This window comes from Vitis riparia, chromosome 7 (genome assembly GCF_004353265.1).
Source record: "Vitis riparia cultivar Riparia Gloire de Montpellier isolate 1030 chromosome 7, EGFV_Vit.rip_1.0, whole genome shotgun sequence".
NCBI lineage: Eukaryota > Viridiplantae > Streptophyta > Magnoliopsida > Vitales > Vitaceae > Vitis > Vitis riparia.
In genome coordinates, this window is record NC_048437.1 from 2,006,346 (window position 1) to 2,024,907 (window position 18,562).

Sequence of the window (18,562 nt, forward strand, 5' to 3'; positions counted from 1 at the left end):
ATTTCATTCCATGTCACAAAATTGATGATGTTTCACATGTTGATGATTTTTTCTTTAGAGAAATTATAAGATTACATGATATGCCTAGAACAATAGTTTTGGATAGAGATGTTAAGTTCTTGAGTAACTTTTAGAAAACTTTGTGGTGTAAGTTAGGAACTAAGTTGTTATTTTCTAACACTTGTCACCCACAAACTGATGGTCAAATCAAAGTAGTGAATATGACTTTGTCTACTTTGTTGAGGGCTATTATTAAAAAGAATATAAAAACTTGGGAAGAGTGTTTACCACACGTTGAGTTTGCTTATAATCGTACTATTCATTCTACCACTAAGTTTTCACCATTTGAATTTGTTTATGGTTTTAATCATTTAACTCCATTGGATTTAACGTCATTATCTTTGTTTGAACGTGCTAACTTAGATGGAAAGAAAAAAGCTGAATTTGTTAAGTAGATACATGAGAAAGCAAGACTCAACATTGAGAGGAGGATGGACCACTATGCAAAACAAGCTAATAAAGGGTGACGATAGCTTATTTTTGAACCCAGGGATTGGGTTTGGTTGCACATGTGGAAAAAAATATTTCTAGCACAAAAGCGATCTAAGTTGCTTTCAAAAGGAAATGGACCTTTTCAAGTCCTTGAGCACATCAATGACAATGCATATAAGTTGGATTTGCCAAGTAAGTACCATGTTAGTGCCACTTTCAGAGTTACTGATTTAAGTCCTTTTGATGTAGGTAATGATTTGAGGACAAATCCCTTTCAAGGAGGGGGGGAGGAAATGATGAGGGCATGACTAACAAATGGAATGTAGATCCTATTTGAGTTCTAGTTGATCCGATTACAAGGGCTCAAGCTAAAAAGTTCAAGAAAACTCTCAATGGACTGGTTCAAACATTTGGGTTAAGGTGAATTCGTGGAGGCCCAAGGAAGATGCTCCACATGTTCCTCAAGGTTGGATTTCCATGATTCAAGCTTTTGAATAATCTAAAAGAATCCCTCAAAGAGAACAACTCACAAATTGCGTGGATTAAGTGGAGTTTTCTAAATTGGTGATTACCCAATTTTGACTCATCAAAGAGAATGGCTGGCTCAATTTAAAGCAATATTTTTAACATAGTTAAATTACCTTTCTTATTTCTTATTATATTTTATTGCTAAGTTGTATGGTTTGCATGCCAATTTAGATACTTTCCTTATTGGCCTTTTAATTTTCAAATTATATGGGGAATGAAGGAATTTGAAATTCCCTTGTTTCCTTTTATTTTGGGGCATGTATGATTTTAAGAAATATTGGATTCAATTTTTAGAATTCAACTTAGGATATTTTAATTTCCCTTTTCTAGCTATTTGCAAATCTTAGGCAACATATTTGAGGATTTTCTAGCTGTCAAATTCGTAGACCTTATTGTACTTAAATAGCCATTAGCTTATTGAAAAAAAAAAAAAAAAACAAATTTCATTCATAATTTTGTGAGAGGAAATTCTCTTTGGTTCTTTTAGAACTCTTTGAACTTATCAGAAAAATTTTCTTAGCGTTCTCCTTCGACTTATCAATCAATTCTTTCATAATTGGTTACAACATCTTCATTATACCAAGGTTCTTGCTTCCATATACGCAACGGGTCGTGGTTTTTTTTTTTTTTTGTATATAAATCTTTTTCTAGACGATCTTGTAGTCGTTCTTGATCCACAAGTTTCTTAGTTTCTTGGTGTGGATCGTATTAGACATAACTTCTATATCTCTATATCTGGTTTTAGTATGGTTTTTTATGTCGTATTTTTTATTGTGTTAGATCTAAAGAGTCTAGGAAGAAATCGCCTGCACCTTATGAGATCCAAGGTCAGGGAACGAAATAATGCAAGTTTTCCAGCAACAACAAGGCATGTAGCTATTGTTGCCCATTTCTTTTTGTCTCTTTTTAGTGTAGACTATTGACATGTTGTCATTTACTTATGTATGTTCAAGGTTTGTAAACTGAATGCTAAGACTAGTCATTATGTACTCAAAATTTTGTATCTTGGAAGGGTAATGAATATGTTATTCACTTAAAATGTCTCCTTATGTTGCTTTGACACATGATTTCCAATTATAAGTTAATTTTCCTTTGTAGGATAGTATGTCTACTTCAATTTTCGAACTAAATAGTAGACATTGTCTTACATGGATGGTGCTTAGGGATGACAATGGGACAGATTTTTTTAGGTACTAGCCTCGCCCCATCCCTAATGGAACAGGTTTCAATTTTAACTAAACTGGTTTGGGATGAATTTGGAAATTTTTTTAAAACCCGAGACGGGTTTAGGGTAGGTTCGAGTATTGTCTTGTCCTTTCCTACCCCACTCCGACTATATATAAATTAAATTAATTTAATTTTTAATATATAAATAATAGTTAAATAAGTTATAAAAAAAATATAATAATTTAATTATTTATTAAATATATTTATTTTTATGTAATTAAAAAAATTTTAAAAAAAAAGTTAAACGGGGTAAAGTGAGACGGGTATGAGACTGTTTAATTTTTTAAATGAGACGAGAATGAGAATTATTTTGAATAAATAGAAACAAGTTGGGATGGAGTTGACCTGTCCTGAACCTATCCTGTTGTCATCTCTAATGGGTTGCTATACTCATGCCATGTGGTTAAGTTGATTTTTATTTAAAATTCCCTATAAATAAACATCAAGTTATCAATTTAAGGCGTTAAAAAATCTACTTTGATTTGCTATCCATAATTTATTGTTACTTTTCTATGATCTTTGTAATTTTTCCATTCACCATCCACAAAATTAGACTTTTATCACTTAAAAAACCCTTGTAATTAACACAATCATCTTATATAACTAAGTATCCATTTGGATACATTTTTTTTTAATTTCAAATTAGAAAATAATAATAATTTTTATATAAGATACAAAACTTTTAGAAGCTTTCATTAAAAAATAAAAATAAAAAAGTAATGGTTTTAAAAACTATTTTTAAAAAATGACTACATCAAATTTCTAAAATTTTAAAAATAATAAGGTAAAATTATATTTTCAAATAAGAGCTCCTATCTTTTATATAAAATTTATCATCACTTTCTATTTTTAAAAATAGAAAATAAAAAATATATCCAAACTAACACTAAATTAATAATTTTTTATTCATTCAAGTGGACCCTGCCCATCTCCCTCCTTTCACCTTAAAATCCCACCTCCAGACCCAAACTCATTAAATGAGTTGAGACACCACTCAACTATATCCAAATTATTGTTTCACATAACAAACAAAATAAATATATTTTTTTACTAAAAAAATTATAATATTAAATAAAAATAATATAATATTTTTTTAAAATTTTATAATTATTTAAAATCGAATAATTAAATTTTCTCTCATTTTCAATATATTCACATTTAAAATTATAAAAATTTGATTTAATAAAATTTAAAATATTTATAGATTTATACATAAGATAAAAATTAAATATTATTAAATTTTAATTTATTTATATATTTTTAAAATTTTTGATCATTATTTTTTATTTTAAAAATATATAATAATTTATTTATAACGTCACCAGTTCAACCATAAATTTTATCAATAAATCATAAATCGATAGTTTTTTCAATCCAATGATATGTACTATTGTAAAAACATTGATAAAACCTTTTCTTTTTTTTACATGCCTTTAATCTTCTAAATACAATGGAAAGCCCTACTTGCCCATTTTTCCCATACAAGCACTTTTCATGTCTTGGCGATGGAAGGCCCTACTTACCCATTTTTCCAATGCAAAGTACTTGTCATGCCTTGGGCGATTGAAAAATGAACCTGACTTGCCCTTTTTCTCACGCAATCTGTTTCTTTTTGAGACATCTTGCTAGCCTCCCCTAAAATCAACAAATTTTGAAATTATTATAAATTACAAAATAAAGTTATCTTTTGAAAATGACATGGGCTATGACTGAATTTATTCTTTTGTATTATGTTTGGCTGTTGGAAAATCTAAAAGAAAAAGTAAAAATAGAAAAAAGAAAAATAAATTTAAAATTAATTAATTATTTTTATGTGCTTTTTCAAACCCAATACACTTATTTCTTCCTTTTTATAAACATAAAAAATATTTAAAATTTTTTTTTATGCTAAACCATTTTTTTAAAATAATTTTTTATCAAATTCTTAGCAAAAATTCTAAAAACAAAATATTAAAAAAATAAAAAAGGAACCAAATTAAGAGACCTGTAAAAATATAACAAAGCATACTTTTAATATGGGATGTTAAAATTGACATAAGAAACGACAGTCTGAAACCAAATAGTGGAATTGGTATTTCCGGAGGGCCACGTTTTATATTCATTGAATCGTGACAAGACTAAACGTCTTGTCTTTTCTATTTTCATAAAAAAAAAAAAAGGCATTTGATGTATGAAATATTAACAGCCAACCAAAACCATTAACATTATCTCTTTTAAACATGCTCACTAGAAAATTCGTATCATCTCTTAAAAAATTCGTATCCTCTCTTAAAAAGTCTGTACCCAATCTTAAAAAGTTTGTACCCCATCTTAAAAAGTTCGTACCATCTCTTAGAAAGTTCGTACCCCATCTTAGAAAGTTCGTACATTATCTTAAAAAATTCGTATCATATCTTACAAAATTCGTACCATTTCTTACAAAGTTCATATCCTCTCTTACAAAGTTCATACCATCTCTTACAAAGTCCGTAACCTCTCTTACAAAATTCGTACCCTATCTTATAAAGTTCGTACCCCCTCTCACAATTTTCGTACTTCCTCTTAATATATAAAACTTCATCTTCAAATTTAGTCTACGAATACACAAAATAATAATATAAAAATATTGATGACAATTTCATAACAAATGACTAAATGCTCTCAATTTGATTAATAATAACTCAGAAAAAAAAATTAAAAATCTAGATGTTATAAATCATTACATATTTAAATGTCATTTAACATGATATTTCTACCTACAACTGTTATATGTAAATGGAAAAAATAAAATAAAATCAAATGTTACCTTTTAACACTTGTAATCACTTGACATTCTTCATATAATGTATTCTTCAAGACATATAAAGTTTCATCTTCAAATTTAATCTATGAACAAAATAAAATTTATATAAAAATATTAATAACAATTTAATAACAAAATTTTATAATAAACTCATAAAAAATTCTAAAATCGTTATTTAACATCACATTTCTTCCTACAATAATTATATTTGGATAAAAAAATATCAAATATTACCTTTGACACTTGTAATCACTTGAAATCATTCATCTTCTTCATATAATACAAATTTTAAATTTTTTCTCTCAAAAAGTTTTAAACTAGATCTTAAAATTTGATTCATCAAAATACATCTTACATATTTTATAATTTGGTAGTTGAAATTATTTAATTTTCATATTAAATTACTATTCCTTTTTTATATATGAATAATGAGAGTATAAGAGTAGTTGGTAAGATTTTCTTTTTTTAGATAGAGTTAGGTAATGCATTAATTAATAAATTATATTTAATATTTAATAATAAATTATAAAAAAGTTATAATATTTAGATATATACTGATTATTTCTCACGGATAAGTTTTTATAAATTTTTTAATGGTATGTCCTTTTGGATGTGAGTAGGTACCAAAACGAAGAGTGGTACCAAACAACAATAATAATATGGGATGATAAAATTGACATAAGAAACGACAGTCTGAAACCAAATAGTGCAATTGGTATTTCCGGAGGATCACGTTTTATATTCATTGAATCGTGACAAGACTAAACGTCTTGTCTTTTCTATTTTCAAAAAAAAAAAACAAAAGGCATTTGATGTATGAAATCTTAACAGCCAACCAAAACCATTAACATTATCTCTTTTAAACATGCTCACTAGAAAAAGGCAGCCCATTCGCTTTCCCATGTTTGTAAAATCACAGTGGTTTTCTCCATGCAATCCACCCACCCATTCTCTTCAAAGGCGGAGCGTGCATCTGCCTTCTGCAACTCACTATGATGAGAAGCCTTTCCCTTGAGCTTTTCCACGTCTGCAGGTACTTCTTCTTTTGATGCAGTTGTATTGCTTCCTCCTTCTTCTTCCCACGAAATCTGCTCCTGACCCACATCAGTATTTCCTGTTTTCCATTGATTTCTAATGTTTCTGGATTTGGATGAGAAAACCCACATGCCCTTTCTCCTAATTAAACTCCTCTTCACTTGATTTTGGTTTGGAAGGTTCAACTTTCAAGTGTGTGTATCCTGTATTGTCTGTCTGGCACAAATGATAGAGCTCAGAACTTTCGATACTTGGTATCTTTTTAGATGTTTCAAAAAAGATACTTGGCAAATTTGTTGTTTGTTTGGTGCCTTTTCTGCAGGCCCGTGAACTAGTATATTTATGAATATTTATTTTGAAATATAAGATTCGTGTACAACGTCAATAATTGTTAATTGGGTATTATTGTCATTTTCTTATTTAAGAACATATATTGTAGATGATAAACTATTTATATTAATGATGATGATGATGATGAAGAAGAAGAAGAACCAGGGAAAAGCATTACTCTGATTTTTCTTGCACTTTTCCTTTGAAACAGTGTTGATGGTGGCTACACAAGAAGCTTGAGAAACCAGTTTCCAAAACAGAGAAACCCCCCATTACCAATACCAGTTCTCAAAAAACGGAAGCGCCTTCGATTTACACACTCTTCTTTCATGTAAGTCTCAACTTTTGTCACGGTTGTTATCTATTTTCTTGTTAACTGTGGGGCAGTTTGATATTTATTGTTGATCCATTACCTAACAACTTTGACTTTTGAGTGAATTAGGTTGTTTGACATGATATCCAAATATTGATTTTGGTCTTAATTTTATAGTTTATACTTTTGGTTGCAGTTGCTCAGCAACTCTAGCAGTGATGGCAGATGAAAAAAAGAAAGTGTTCGATGTTGAAAGTGCTGCTTCATTGGTGAAGGAGCTCAGAGGGAGCTTCAATGCTGGTAAGACAAAGAGCTATGAATGGAGAATTGCACAGTTGAAGGGAATCGAGAAGATGATTGATGAGCGGGAGAAAGATATCATTGAGGCTCTTCATGAGGATCTTTCCAAACCCGAACACGAGGCTTTTGTGTCTGAGGTATTGCACCCTCTCCTGTTTTTACTTTCATTAGATTTTATCATATAACTGCTCTCTATTGTTATGCAAATTAGGATTCAAAGATTTTCCAAGTCTTCTCTCTTCCTACGTTTTCTAGGGAACCAAACAGACATAATTAACCTACAAAAAGATAATTTAGTCATCCTTGTTGTGGATCTTCTTGATCACCAGTACCAAGTAAGCAAAGAAATTTCCAGCTAAGGGATATGCAGCAAAACAAATTTGAGAGGAAAGCAATAGATCCTAATTAATAATTCATCATGTTGTGGACAAGGTGGTGAAGATCTTCCTCGTGTTCTTTTCTTGTGGAGACAAATATTCTCCAAGATCTTTTGCTCCTATGACTCAAATAAATAGTTTTTGTTCTTAAATATATGGCTTATGTTAAATATTGTGGACTTATGAATTGGGTAGTTTCTAATATGGCATCTACTGCAGATTTCAATGTCAAAAGGTGCGTGTAAGTTGGCTCTCAAAGAATTGGGTCATTGGATGAAGCCAGAGAAGGTAATTAGTGTCAAACCACTATTTTAGCCAGGAATAATAACAAGTAGTGTGATTTCAGCTGCCCTTGTAAACTGTAATTTTATGTCTTAGTATAATTTATGCAAACTTCCTCGCATTTTCAGGCCAAAACTTCAATGACAACATATCCATCATCAGCAGAAATTGTGTCAGAACCTCTTGGTGTCGTGTTGGTCATCTCAACATGGAATTATCCTTTGTGTATGTAAGGCAACCCTGGTATCACACAACTTCATATCTAGGAAAACCAATCATATCTAGCATGTTGCAAGCTATGTTTGAATAGTTCATACAGCTCTGAGAAAAATACTCTTAATGCATTTTTTTTTAGTATTATGCATCCTCTACCATGGTCAATGCTGATGTTCGTGTGCCTTGTATTTCTAAATTGATTTTTCTTTTTAGCCGTTAGACTATCCCAATGATGCGTAATTACAAGACAATCTTTTTTCTGAAAACATCTTGGGAGTGCATAGAACCCATTTTGCTAGGCTGTCACCTTTTAGTTGGTAATTTAGAGCATCAGATATTCTTAAAGCCTGTAATGATCTGGCTTCTGCTTATAGATCTTTGAACTTGTCAATTTCCCGATGCAGCTGCCATGATATGCAGTTATGAAAGATTTGAGATCTAAGAAACTGGTCCAGAAAATGAACTTTTATATTTATTCATCAGTGTAAGTTACAGCTGCACTGTATTTATATGGTAGATATAGTAACCATTTAACTAATGCACCAAACCCTTTAACAACTTACTAACTTTCTAACAATCTTTCCAACTGTGAGAATACATAACAAGCTCAGTTACAATCACATGCACAACCTGAGTCTTTCTGTTTATCAAGTTGATCCCAATAATCAGCAAATGGTTCAGACTTCAGAGTGCATACATTCCATTTGTAATCTCTCACCTTTTCATTGGACTATTGGAACACTAAGCCTTCTAGTCACACTCATTTTCTGCTTACAGATCTTTGCACCCACTAGTTTCCCCAAAGCAACTTCTATAATATAGGAAAAGATTGAATTGCAGAGTATTACAATAAGGTACTACAACTTCTATAATAGTTGTTTGCATTTTCCAAAATACATGGTTTGTTACATTTCCATTGTTTGTATCTCCGGAAAAGTAACAACCCTTAAAGCATACGTTAGTCACTGCAAAAAGCCAATGTATGGTTTTCTTTTCTACTGCCATGAAATACCAATCTGTTTCTTGAATTATTTTATCTGAACTCACATTGTCTTAACTTCTGGTATTGGAATCGAACTCCTTCTGACAAGAATAGGATATGATCTTTCTACTTTCCAGTGCTATCTATTGACCCAGTGATTGGAGCTATAGCAGCTGGCAATGCTGTAGTTCTAAAACCTTCAGAAATAGCTCCAGCAACATCGACTTTGCTTTCAAAATTATTAGAGGAATATCTAGACAACTCCTCCATACGAGTTGTTGAGGGGGCTGTGGCTGAAACAACTGCCTTATTGGAGCAGAAGTGGGACAAAATATTCTACACAGGTTTATACCCTTTCACCAATTTTTCATAATCTTTTACCTGATATAATTCCAGAGATTGTGAACATGTTCAAAGTTTAATGTTTAAATTATGTCACTAAACTCCTTTTGAATATATCCCAATTTCATTCAATCCTGTGATATCTTATATTGTTAATGAATGTTAGAAAATGGAAGCCAATTATTGAAAGAAAAGACAATGTATGTCATTGCCACTTGTTGAATATAATGTATTTAAAGTGTACAAGTTTCTTTCCTTTCTTAATATAGGTCACATATATGGTAGTTAGGTCAACCTAGCCTTGTATACATATTTCCCTATTGTAAGAAGTTAACAATATGAATGAGAATTAAGGTTTTCTCTCTCTCTTTCAACATGGTATCAGAGCCAAGGGAGAAAACTTTATTCTTTTTGGTTTACCCATGTAATTAATTCTGGGAATCCGTCCAGTGATCGTGTTTCATTCCGGTCACCTTTTCCATCTCCCAAAGCTTTCCAGTCAGCCATATCGTGGTAAAAAAACCCTCATCATCATCAACATTTTTCCGGCGATATTTTCCGGCCACTTTTTTTTCTACGCGACATTTTCCGACACCGACCACATCATCAGGAGCGCAAAGAGGAGATCTGCAACTTTTCTCAAAGCACCGGAGCCAAAAACCCACCCATGCGCCACTCTTCTCCGGCGACCTAAATCCCACGCGCCGGCGCGTGGCCCACTTTCCGGTGCCGGGCTTCTTCTAGCAGGCTCGTCCGGCGTCGTCTTGCACTTCTAAGCCTCCGTCAGTCCTCTCCGAACCCTGCTTCTCCATTTTTTTGGCATTTCAACCTCCGACGGCAGCTCCTTTCCTTGGCCGAGACCTGTGTGTGCCTTGGGAAGGCCTCTTCTTCATCCCCAGTCACTTTTCTCCTTTGTTTGGGTCCCAACATACCAGGTTCTTCTTCCACAGCTGTGATCCGACCTCCCTTTAGGGCTCTCTTCGATCCAAACGTGATTCAATCTCAGGTGAAGTGGATATGGCGACTAAAAATCCCATTTTTACATCCGTCATCTCTGGATCTCCTACTATCACATCGGAAAAATTGATTGGTAGTGAGAATTATCTCTCCTGGTCAACGTCCGTGGAACTCTGGTTTATGGGCCAAGGTTATGAGGATCATCTTGTTACACCTAAGGATGTTATACCTGATGTTGACAAAGTGCAATGGAAGAAGATCAATGCACAATTATGTAACGTATTATGACAATCTGTTGATCCCAAAATTTTCCATCATCTTCGTGCCTACAAAACCTGCTTTAAATTTTGGACTCAGGCTAAAGGATTATACACGAATGATATTCAACGATTTTATAAGGTGGTTTCTGATATTGTCCGTGTGAGACAGCAGGACATGGATCTATCTACTTATATTGGCCGAATTGCGTCTCTTAAGGAGGAGTTCTTAACTTTGATGCCCTTCACTAATGGTGCTGAAGCTCAACAAATACAGACTGACAAGTTCTTTATGGTGTTAACCCTCATTGGCCTCCGTCCAAATCTTGAGTCTGTCCAAGATCAGATTCTTGCTAGTCCATTAGTACCATTTTTGGATGATGTGTTCGCTCGTCTTTTACGCTTTTCCTCTACTCAGACCTTGTCGACTGGTGGTCCTTCAGATTCATCTGTGTTAGCCTCTCAGACTAACTCTCGAGGAGGATGTAGTGGCAATCGGGGTTTAGTGCACCTATTGTAATAAGCTTGGTCACACTCGAGATCGTTGCTATCAGTTACATGGATGGCCTCCTCGCACTGCCCACATTGCTCAGTCATTTGATCCTCTGCTATCTCGACCTAACTCCGCTGCGAGCTCCACATCTCAGAGTATCACCCTTACTGGTAGTGATTATGATGCCTATCTCCGATATCAGACAGCCACATCAGCTTTTGTTACTTCTGTTGCCCAGACCGGTAATGTCTCAGTCTGCTTTACTCAGTCTCCTTCTCTTGGCCCGTGGATTTTAGATTCTGGAGCATCTGATCATATCTCTGGTAATAAACACCTTTTCTCATCTATTACTACTACCTTTGCCTTACCTACTGTTACTTTAGCCAATGGTTCCCAAACTATGGCTAAAGGTATTGGTTTGGTTCATCCTTTCCCTTCCCTACCTCTCCATTCTGTCCTTTATGCCCCTGACTGTCCTTTTAATCTTATTTCCATCAGCAAAATAACTCGCATTCTTAACTATTCTATCACTTCTTTTTATAAATCTGTGATCTTGCAGGACCGGAGTACGGGGAAGACGATTGGCATAGGGCGTGAGTCTCAAGGCCTCTATCACCTCACATCACCTTCATCTCCTGCAACTTGCATTTCCACCGATGTTCTTCTTCTTATTCACAGTTGTCTGGGTCATCCTAGTCTCTCCAAGTTCCAAAAGATGGTCCCTCGTTTTTCCACTTTGTCGTCGTTTGCGTGTGAGTCGTGTCAGCTTGGGAAACATACTTGTGTCTCGTTCCCAAAGCATTTGAATAATCGGGCAAAGTCTCCTTTTAAACTTGTCCACACTGATGTTTGGGGTCCGTGTCAGACCGCGTCTACTTTAGGATTTCAGTATTTTGTCACTTTCATTGATGATTATTCAAGATGTACTTGGTTATTTTTCATAAAAAATCGAGTTGAGTTATTCTCTATTTTCCAGAAATTTTATGCTGAAATCCAAACACAATTCAATGTTTCTATTTGAGTGTTACGCAGTGACAATGCTCGGGAATATTTTTCTACACCCTTTACTTCTTTTATGTCCCAACATGGGATCCTCCATCAATCATCCTGTGCTCATATTCCTCAACAAAATGGGGTTGCTGAACGTAAAAATCGACATCTTGTTGAGGCAGCTCGTACCCTCCTTCTCCATAGTCATGTTTCTTTTCGTTTTTGGGAGGATGTTGTTCTTACAGTCTGTTACTTGATTAATCGTATGCCCTCATTTATATTACATGACCAAATCCCTCATTCCCTCATTTTTCCTACCTAACCTCTTTATTTCCTTCCTCCTCATGTCTTTGGTTGTACCTATTTTGTTCATACTCTCACACCTGGATAGGACAAGCTCTCCGCCAAGGCTACGAAATGCATCTTCTTGGGATACTCTCGACTTCAGAAGGGCTATCGTTGTTATTCCCCTAACACTCATCACTATTTTCTCTCCACTGATGTCACCTTTTTTAAGGACTCTCCATTCTTCTTATCCTCTGAATCTCTTCCCATTTCTAAAGTATTGTCACTTCCCTATATATCCCCCCTTTAGATGCTTAGATGCGCTCTCTCGTCTTCTTCAGGTTTATCATCGTCGACATCGTGCTGTTGCTCCTCCTCTCTCTTCAGCTGAGGTACCTGATGACTCACCTCCTGTCCCAATGATTTCTCCTACCCCGACCCTGTCATCTACTGACCATTTGCCTATTACTCTTCGGAAAGGTAACCGATCTACTCGTAATCCTCATCCTATTTATAATTTTTTGAGCTACCATCGATTATCTTCATCCTATTCTGCCTTTGTCTCTACTTTATCCTCTGTTTCTCTTCCTAAGAGCACTAGTGAGACACTTTCTCATCCTAAGTGGCGACAGGCAATGGTTGATGAAATGGCTGCTCTGCACTCCAATGGCACATGGGATCTTGTTTCTTTACCTCCTGGTAAATCTACAGTTGGATGTCGTTGGGTCTACACTATTAAAGTTGGTCCTGATGGTCAGGTTGATCGCCTTAAAGCCCGCTTGGTTGCTAAAGGTTATACTCAGATTTATGGTTGTGACTATGGTGACACCTTCTCTCCTGTTGCCAAGATTGCTTTTGTTCGCTTATTTCTCTCTATGGCAGTTATGTGTCATTGGCCTCTTTATCAGTTGAATATTAAGAATGTTTTCTTTCATGGTGAACTTCTCGAGGAAGTGTATATGGAGCAACCACCTGGTTTTGTTGCTCAGGGGGAGTCTGGTTTAGTATGCAAATTATGCTGCTCTCTATATGGCTTGAAACAGTCTCCTCGGGCATGGTTTGGGCGTTTTAGTTCAGTTGTTCAAGAGTTTGAAATGCTTCGGAGTGAAGTAGATCATTTAGTTTTCTATCATCATAACTTTTCGAGCCAGTGCATCTATTTAGTAGTTTATGTGGATGACATTGTCATTACAGGCAATGATTAGGAGGGTATCCAAAGACTAAAGCAACACCTTTTCAACCACTTTCAAACCAAAGTGGGCAAACTCAAGTACTTTATGGGACTTGAAATAGCTCAATCCAGTTCAGGTGTGGTTATGTCACGAAGGAAGTATGCCTTAGACATCTTGGAAGAAACAGGTATGTTAGAATGTAAACCTGTTGACACTCCTATGGATCCAAATGTCAAACTTGTACCAGGACAGGGGGAGCCTCTAAGAGATCCTGGGAGATATCGACGACTTGTAGGCAAACTGAACTATCTCACCATCACTCGACCAGACATCTCTTTTCCTGTGAGTGTGGTTAGTCAATTTCTACAGTCACCATGTGACAACCATTGGAATGCTGTGATCCGCATTCTTCGATATATTAAAGGAACACTAGGCCAAGGTATGTTGTATGAAGACAGGGGCCATACCCAAATTGTTGGTTACACAGATGCAGGCTGGGCTGGTTCACCCTCAGATAGGCGTTCCACCTCAGGGTATTGTGTTTTTATTGGAGGTAACTTAATATCCTGGAAGAGTAAGAAACAAGATGTAGTGGTCAGATTAAGCGCCGAAGCTGAGTATCGAGCTATGGCTTTGCCAACATGTGAACTCATATGGTTGAGGCAACTCCTTCAGGAATTGAGATTTGGAAAAGATGAACAGATAAAGGTAGTCTATGACAATCAGGCCGCATTACATATTGCATCCAATCCAATCTTTCATGAAAGGACCAAACATATTGAAGTTGACTGTCACTTCATTAGAGAGAAGATCGCATCAGGGTGTGTTGCTACAAGTTTTGTTAATTCAAATGATTAACTAGCAGACATCTTCACTAAATCTCTCAGAGGTCCTAGGATTAAATACATTTGTAACAGCTTGGTGCATATGACATATATGCTCCAACTTGAGGGGGAGTGTTGAATATAATGTATTTATAGTGTACAGTTTCTTTCATTTCTTAATATAGGTCACATATATGGTAGTTAGGTCAACCTAGCCTTGTATATATATTTCCCTATTGTAAGAAGTTAACAATATGAATGAGAATTAAAGTTTTCTCTCTCTCTTTCAACACCACTGTTCTGCTTTAAGCATTGCCCCTTATCTTGAGTATTTTCCTCCAGCACTAGCTGCACTTGTTTGGAGGTCTAATGGTCCATGCACTTCAGGTTTTGAGAACCATCAGATCCATCCATTTGAGCCACAACAAGGCAACTCTAGTTATCAAACTCTCTAGATGCTTTAAGACCATTGTATGAGTCCAATCCCCTAATCTTTTCTCACCTGGACCACCTTCTGATTTTCTACTGCAGAGTGTGTCAAACCATTAGTCCTCAGTTTTATGTTCTTTCCAGTCTCCCAAACACATAAAGTAATGCATCTAGTTTGATTCTTAGTAATGCTAATATGATTTTATCAAATAATTCCTCAATTTGTGCAGGTAGTCCAAGAGTTGGACGCATAGTAATGGCTGCGGCAGCAAAGCACCTTACACCTGTAACTTTGGAACTTGGAGGAAAGTGCCCTGTTGTTGTTGACTCCAATGTCAACTTACAAGTGAGAAGCTTTGCTTTTCAGTGGCCATCGTCAACTTATGTTTCTAATTTGTACTTCATTTTTGAGCTGTAACAGTTTTATCTTTGTGATCTTAAGGTTGCTGCGAGGAGAATAATAGCAGGCAAGTGGGGATGCAATAACGGACAAGCTTGCATTGCTCCTGATTATATTATCACGACAAAAGATTTTGCTCCAAAGTTGGTATGTTTTGCTTAATGCATAACAAAATGTTCCTTTTTTCTTGGGTCATTTCTTGATTCATGTCGGTTAAATAGATAGATGTTTTGAGACATGAGCTAGAGGAATTCTTCGGGAAAAATCCAATTGAATCAGAAGACATGTCCCGCATTGTGAGTGTACAGCAGTTCAAACGCCTGACAAGGCTCTTAGATGAGGATGAGGTCTCTGATAAGATCATCATTGGTGGACAAAGTGATGAGAACCAACTGTGAGTTCAATGTCTGTCCCCATGAGGTATTCAACTTTTTATCCATCCTAACATAAGTTTCCCAAACTTGCATTCTTGCTATTCTTTGCAGAAAGATAGCTCCAACCATCTTGGTGGATGTTCCTGAAGACACTGAGATCATGAAGGAGGAGATATTCGGGCCATTACTTCCCATCCTCACTGTGAGAACTGAAACCTTCTTTAGAAAACCAATTTTTTACTGAGGTTAATTTTTCCAAAGAGATGGTTTTGGGCGATCATTTTTGTATGTGTTTGGTGCAGAATAAATTTGATTCAATACTTTAAATGATGCAAGTATAAAGAAAAATGTGCTAGCCCAGCGTTACAAAAAAATGTCTATTGCAGTCATTCATTCTGCCTTGAATAACCGCAATCTATATGAAATGTTGAAAACAAATTCAATCTTTAATTTCCTTCCCTTTGTAACAGGTGGAAAATTTAGAAGAGAGTTTTGACGTGATAAACTCAAAATCAAAGCCTCTTGCTGCATATCTCTTCTCTGAAAACAAACAGCTGCAGAAGGATTTTGTGAACAACATATCTGCAGGAGGAATGCTCATCAATGACACCATTCTACATGTGATGACCACACTTTCCCTCGAATTCACATGGAATATCCCCCATATCTTTAGTCTATACATGAAGTTAACATGTCCATATTAGCATACATTAATCTTGGTACACTTCTATGCATGCATAGATACTTGCCGGCATTCATGAATACGCTATGACATTCATGCAGACTCATTAGCACCTGATTTTTCTTCATTGTTCCCAGTTTGTGATTTGGTTTTCTTTTCCCTGCAAATTTCATGATGCAGCTGACCGTTTCAAGTTTACCATTTGGAGGAGTTGGGGAGAGCGGAATGGGCTCATACCATGGCAAGTTCTCCTTTGATGCATTTAGCCACAAGAAGGCAGTTCTCTACAGGGGCTTCACCGGAGAATCACCAGCAAGGTACCCACCATACACACCTGGAAAGCTAAAACTATTGAAGACTCTGACCAGTGGCAACATAGTCTCCATTCTTCTTGCCTTGCTTGGATTCTCCAAAGATTGAGTAGTTAGGAAGAGGGTATAATATTGAATGGAAATTTTCCTAATTTCTTGGTATTTTAAGTACTGTTTGAAGAGAAGTAAAGGGTTTACATATTTGAATGTGAAGTTCTTATTCTGCCAGTTGAAGTTTTTAAGCTCCTCTTCTAAATGAAAATCACTTCTTCCAAATGGGTTTCAAAATAGGACTTTTACCCAATGCAACCAAACTCAGAAAGACCATATTTCCCTTGTTCTAACTCTTGTTTCACACATTGTTCGAAGTATTAGATTTATGATGTCTTAAGCTTTTAAATCATATGTGGCTTGTCTTAAAAAACTCCGAGGAATTGGCCTAATATTCAATTCAAACTAAAGAGTATTGGTATCAGAGTTTTATAATTTTGTTTAATTATCTTGAATTTACTCCAATTCATCTCGAACATGGTGGCATACTCTTTCATCATTTCTATTATTGCTATAGAGCCCTAGAAACCATGACATGATATAATAAATTTAGAATCATTAACAAATTTATTAATATATGATTCTAGTTCTTTTCTATTAATCCATTTGTGTTAATGGATTGTTTAAACATTCATACTCGTATCACTTGTACTATCCGATTGTATTTTTAATTTTATAAGTATTATATATATTTGGAGGTTTTAATTTTTTTTACATATATATACATATTTTATAATTATATAACTAGAAGTGAAAAATTCATGATTTTCTTTTTTTTTTTTTTGTGATTTTATGATATGAATAGATGAAATATTCACATGGTTGGTTTAATAAAGAAAAATAAGGGCATGTTTGGCAATTGGTTTTTAGAACAATTTTCTATTCTTTAGGAAAAAAAAACACTTTTAACCACCAAAAACTATTTTCAAACAAGATATTTTTAGAGATATTCTTTTAGTTGTTTCCCTTATTTTCTAAAAGCTATTTTAAAAAATAATTATACAAACATGTAGAATAATTAAAAATAAAATACTAAACATAAAAATTATTTTTAATACATATTTAAAAATATTAAAAATAAGTTAAAATCATTTTAAGTTTTCAAACATATTTTTATTCTACAAAACATCAAATAGATTTTTGTTTTACAAAACATCAAATAATAATTTTCAAAAACTGTTTTTTAAAACTATTTCCGAAAACAGTTGCTAAATAAGCCCTAAGGTTCCATTTAAAAATTCAAGCAAAAATTTTATAAAAGTTAGTAATTTTTTTATTCCTTGGTTTTTTAATTATAATGTCAAATATTAAAAATAAATAGTAAAATTAATCTATTAATCTATTAATTTTTAATCTCTTTCTTGGGATAAAATTTTAGTTTATCTAAACATGTATAACATTTTTTACCAAGGTTAAAAAAGAACTTTCAATTATTTTCAAAATATGAAATTTGAAATTATTTTTTAATTTAAACATTACAAAATAAAATACAATATAATTTTTTTATTTAAAAAATAATAATAATAAATCAAAAGAAACCAATCAAACATATAATCTCAATAATATAAATCTCTTTATTGAGATTTTAGAACCCTTCATTACCTTAAATCAAATCACTTGTCAATTTCCTCAATTTTCTTCACTTTTCTTGACAGAGATTAAAAGGACCTCCTTATAGCACTTCATGCAATGTGAATTGAATCTAATGGAATTGATGAAGTGCTAAAAGTGATTTTGACACCAAAGAATAAAAAATGTTATGATATGACTGAGTTAAGCTTTTATGTTTGAGAAGCTACATTCTCAGCAACCAAACAAGCCTGATGTTGATGCCAAGAAATTGCTTGGAAATTTCTACGATTGAATCAGTGAATGAGACTTGATGCAGATAGTTCTTGGAAATTTCTAGCGTTGAATTGGTGAATTTTCTTTTGATAAACCCAATTTGTCAATACCAATATTATCAACTTTTCAAGTAAAGTGGTCAACTTTTCAAGCTAATGATGAATATGGATATACACTTGACAAAACATTTGGTTATTTTCAACGATGCCATAATGCAATTGTCATTTCAAGGAAATTTATATGAGAACTTGAAATAGAAAATAACTATAATTCCAAAATTATCGTA

General features: G+C 34.0%; 1 protein-coding gene across 3 annotated transcripts; it reads left to right on the forward strand.

Moving 5' to 3' along the window:
* Positions 1–5,924: 5,924 nt before the first annotated feature.
* LOC117918748 (aldehyde dehydrogenase family 3 member H1-like) lies at positions 5,925–16,689 on the forward strand. Of its 3 annotated transcripts, XM_034835619.1 has the most exons (12): positions 5,926–6,062; positions 6,606–6,725; positions 6,904–7,144; positions 7,604–7,672; positions 7,795–7,891; positions 9,002–9,208; positions 14,844–14,959; positions 15,056–15,160; positions 15,235–15,407; positions 15,499–15,589; positions 15,858–16,007; positions 16,250–16,689. In XM_034835619.1, the coding sequence occupies exons 1-12, from the start codon at positions 6,022–6,024 to the stop codon at positions 16,487–16,489; spliced, it is 1,650 nt and encodes a 549-aa protein (XP_034691510.1). In that variant the 5' UTR covers positions 5,926–6,021; the 3' UTR covers positions 16,490–16,689. The 3 variants fall into 3 exon arrangements, with proteins under 3 accessions (XP_034691511.1, XP_034691510.1, XP_034691512.1); XM_034835620.1 differs by lacking the exon at positions 9,002–9,208 and having other exon boundaries at positions 5,925–6,062; XM_034835621.1 differs by lacking the exon at positions 5,926–6,062 and having other exon boundaries at positions 6,641–6,725; positions 6,885–7,144.
* Positions 16,690–18,562: the final 1,873 nt, after the last annotated feature.

Excerpts from the sequence above, each read along its gene's own strand:
- LOC117918748 (XM_034835619.1), top strand. The coding sequence starts at position 6,022 with ATGATGAGAAGCCTTTCCCTTGAGCTTTTCCACGTCTGCAG. Across the intron at positions 6,063-6,605 it reads GAGCTTTTCCACGTCTGCAG|TGTTGATGGTGGCTACACAA; the intron begins GTACTTCTTCTT and ends CCTTTGAAACAG. Across the intron at positions 15,161-15,234 it reads AAGATTTTGCTCCAAAGTTG|ATAGATGTTTTGAGACATGA; the intron begins GTATGTTTTGCT and ends TCGGTTAAATAG.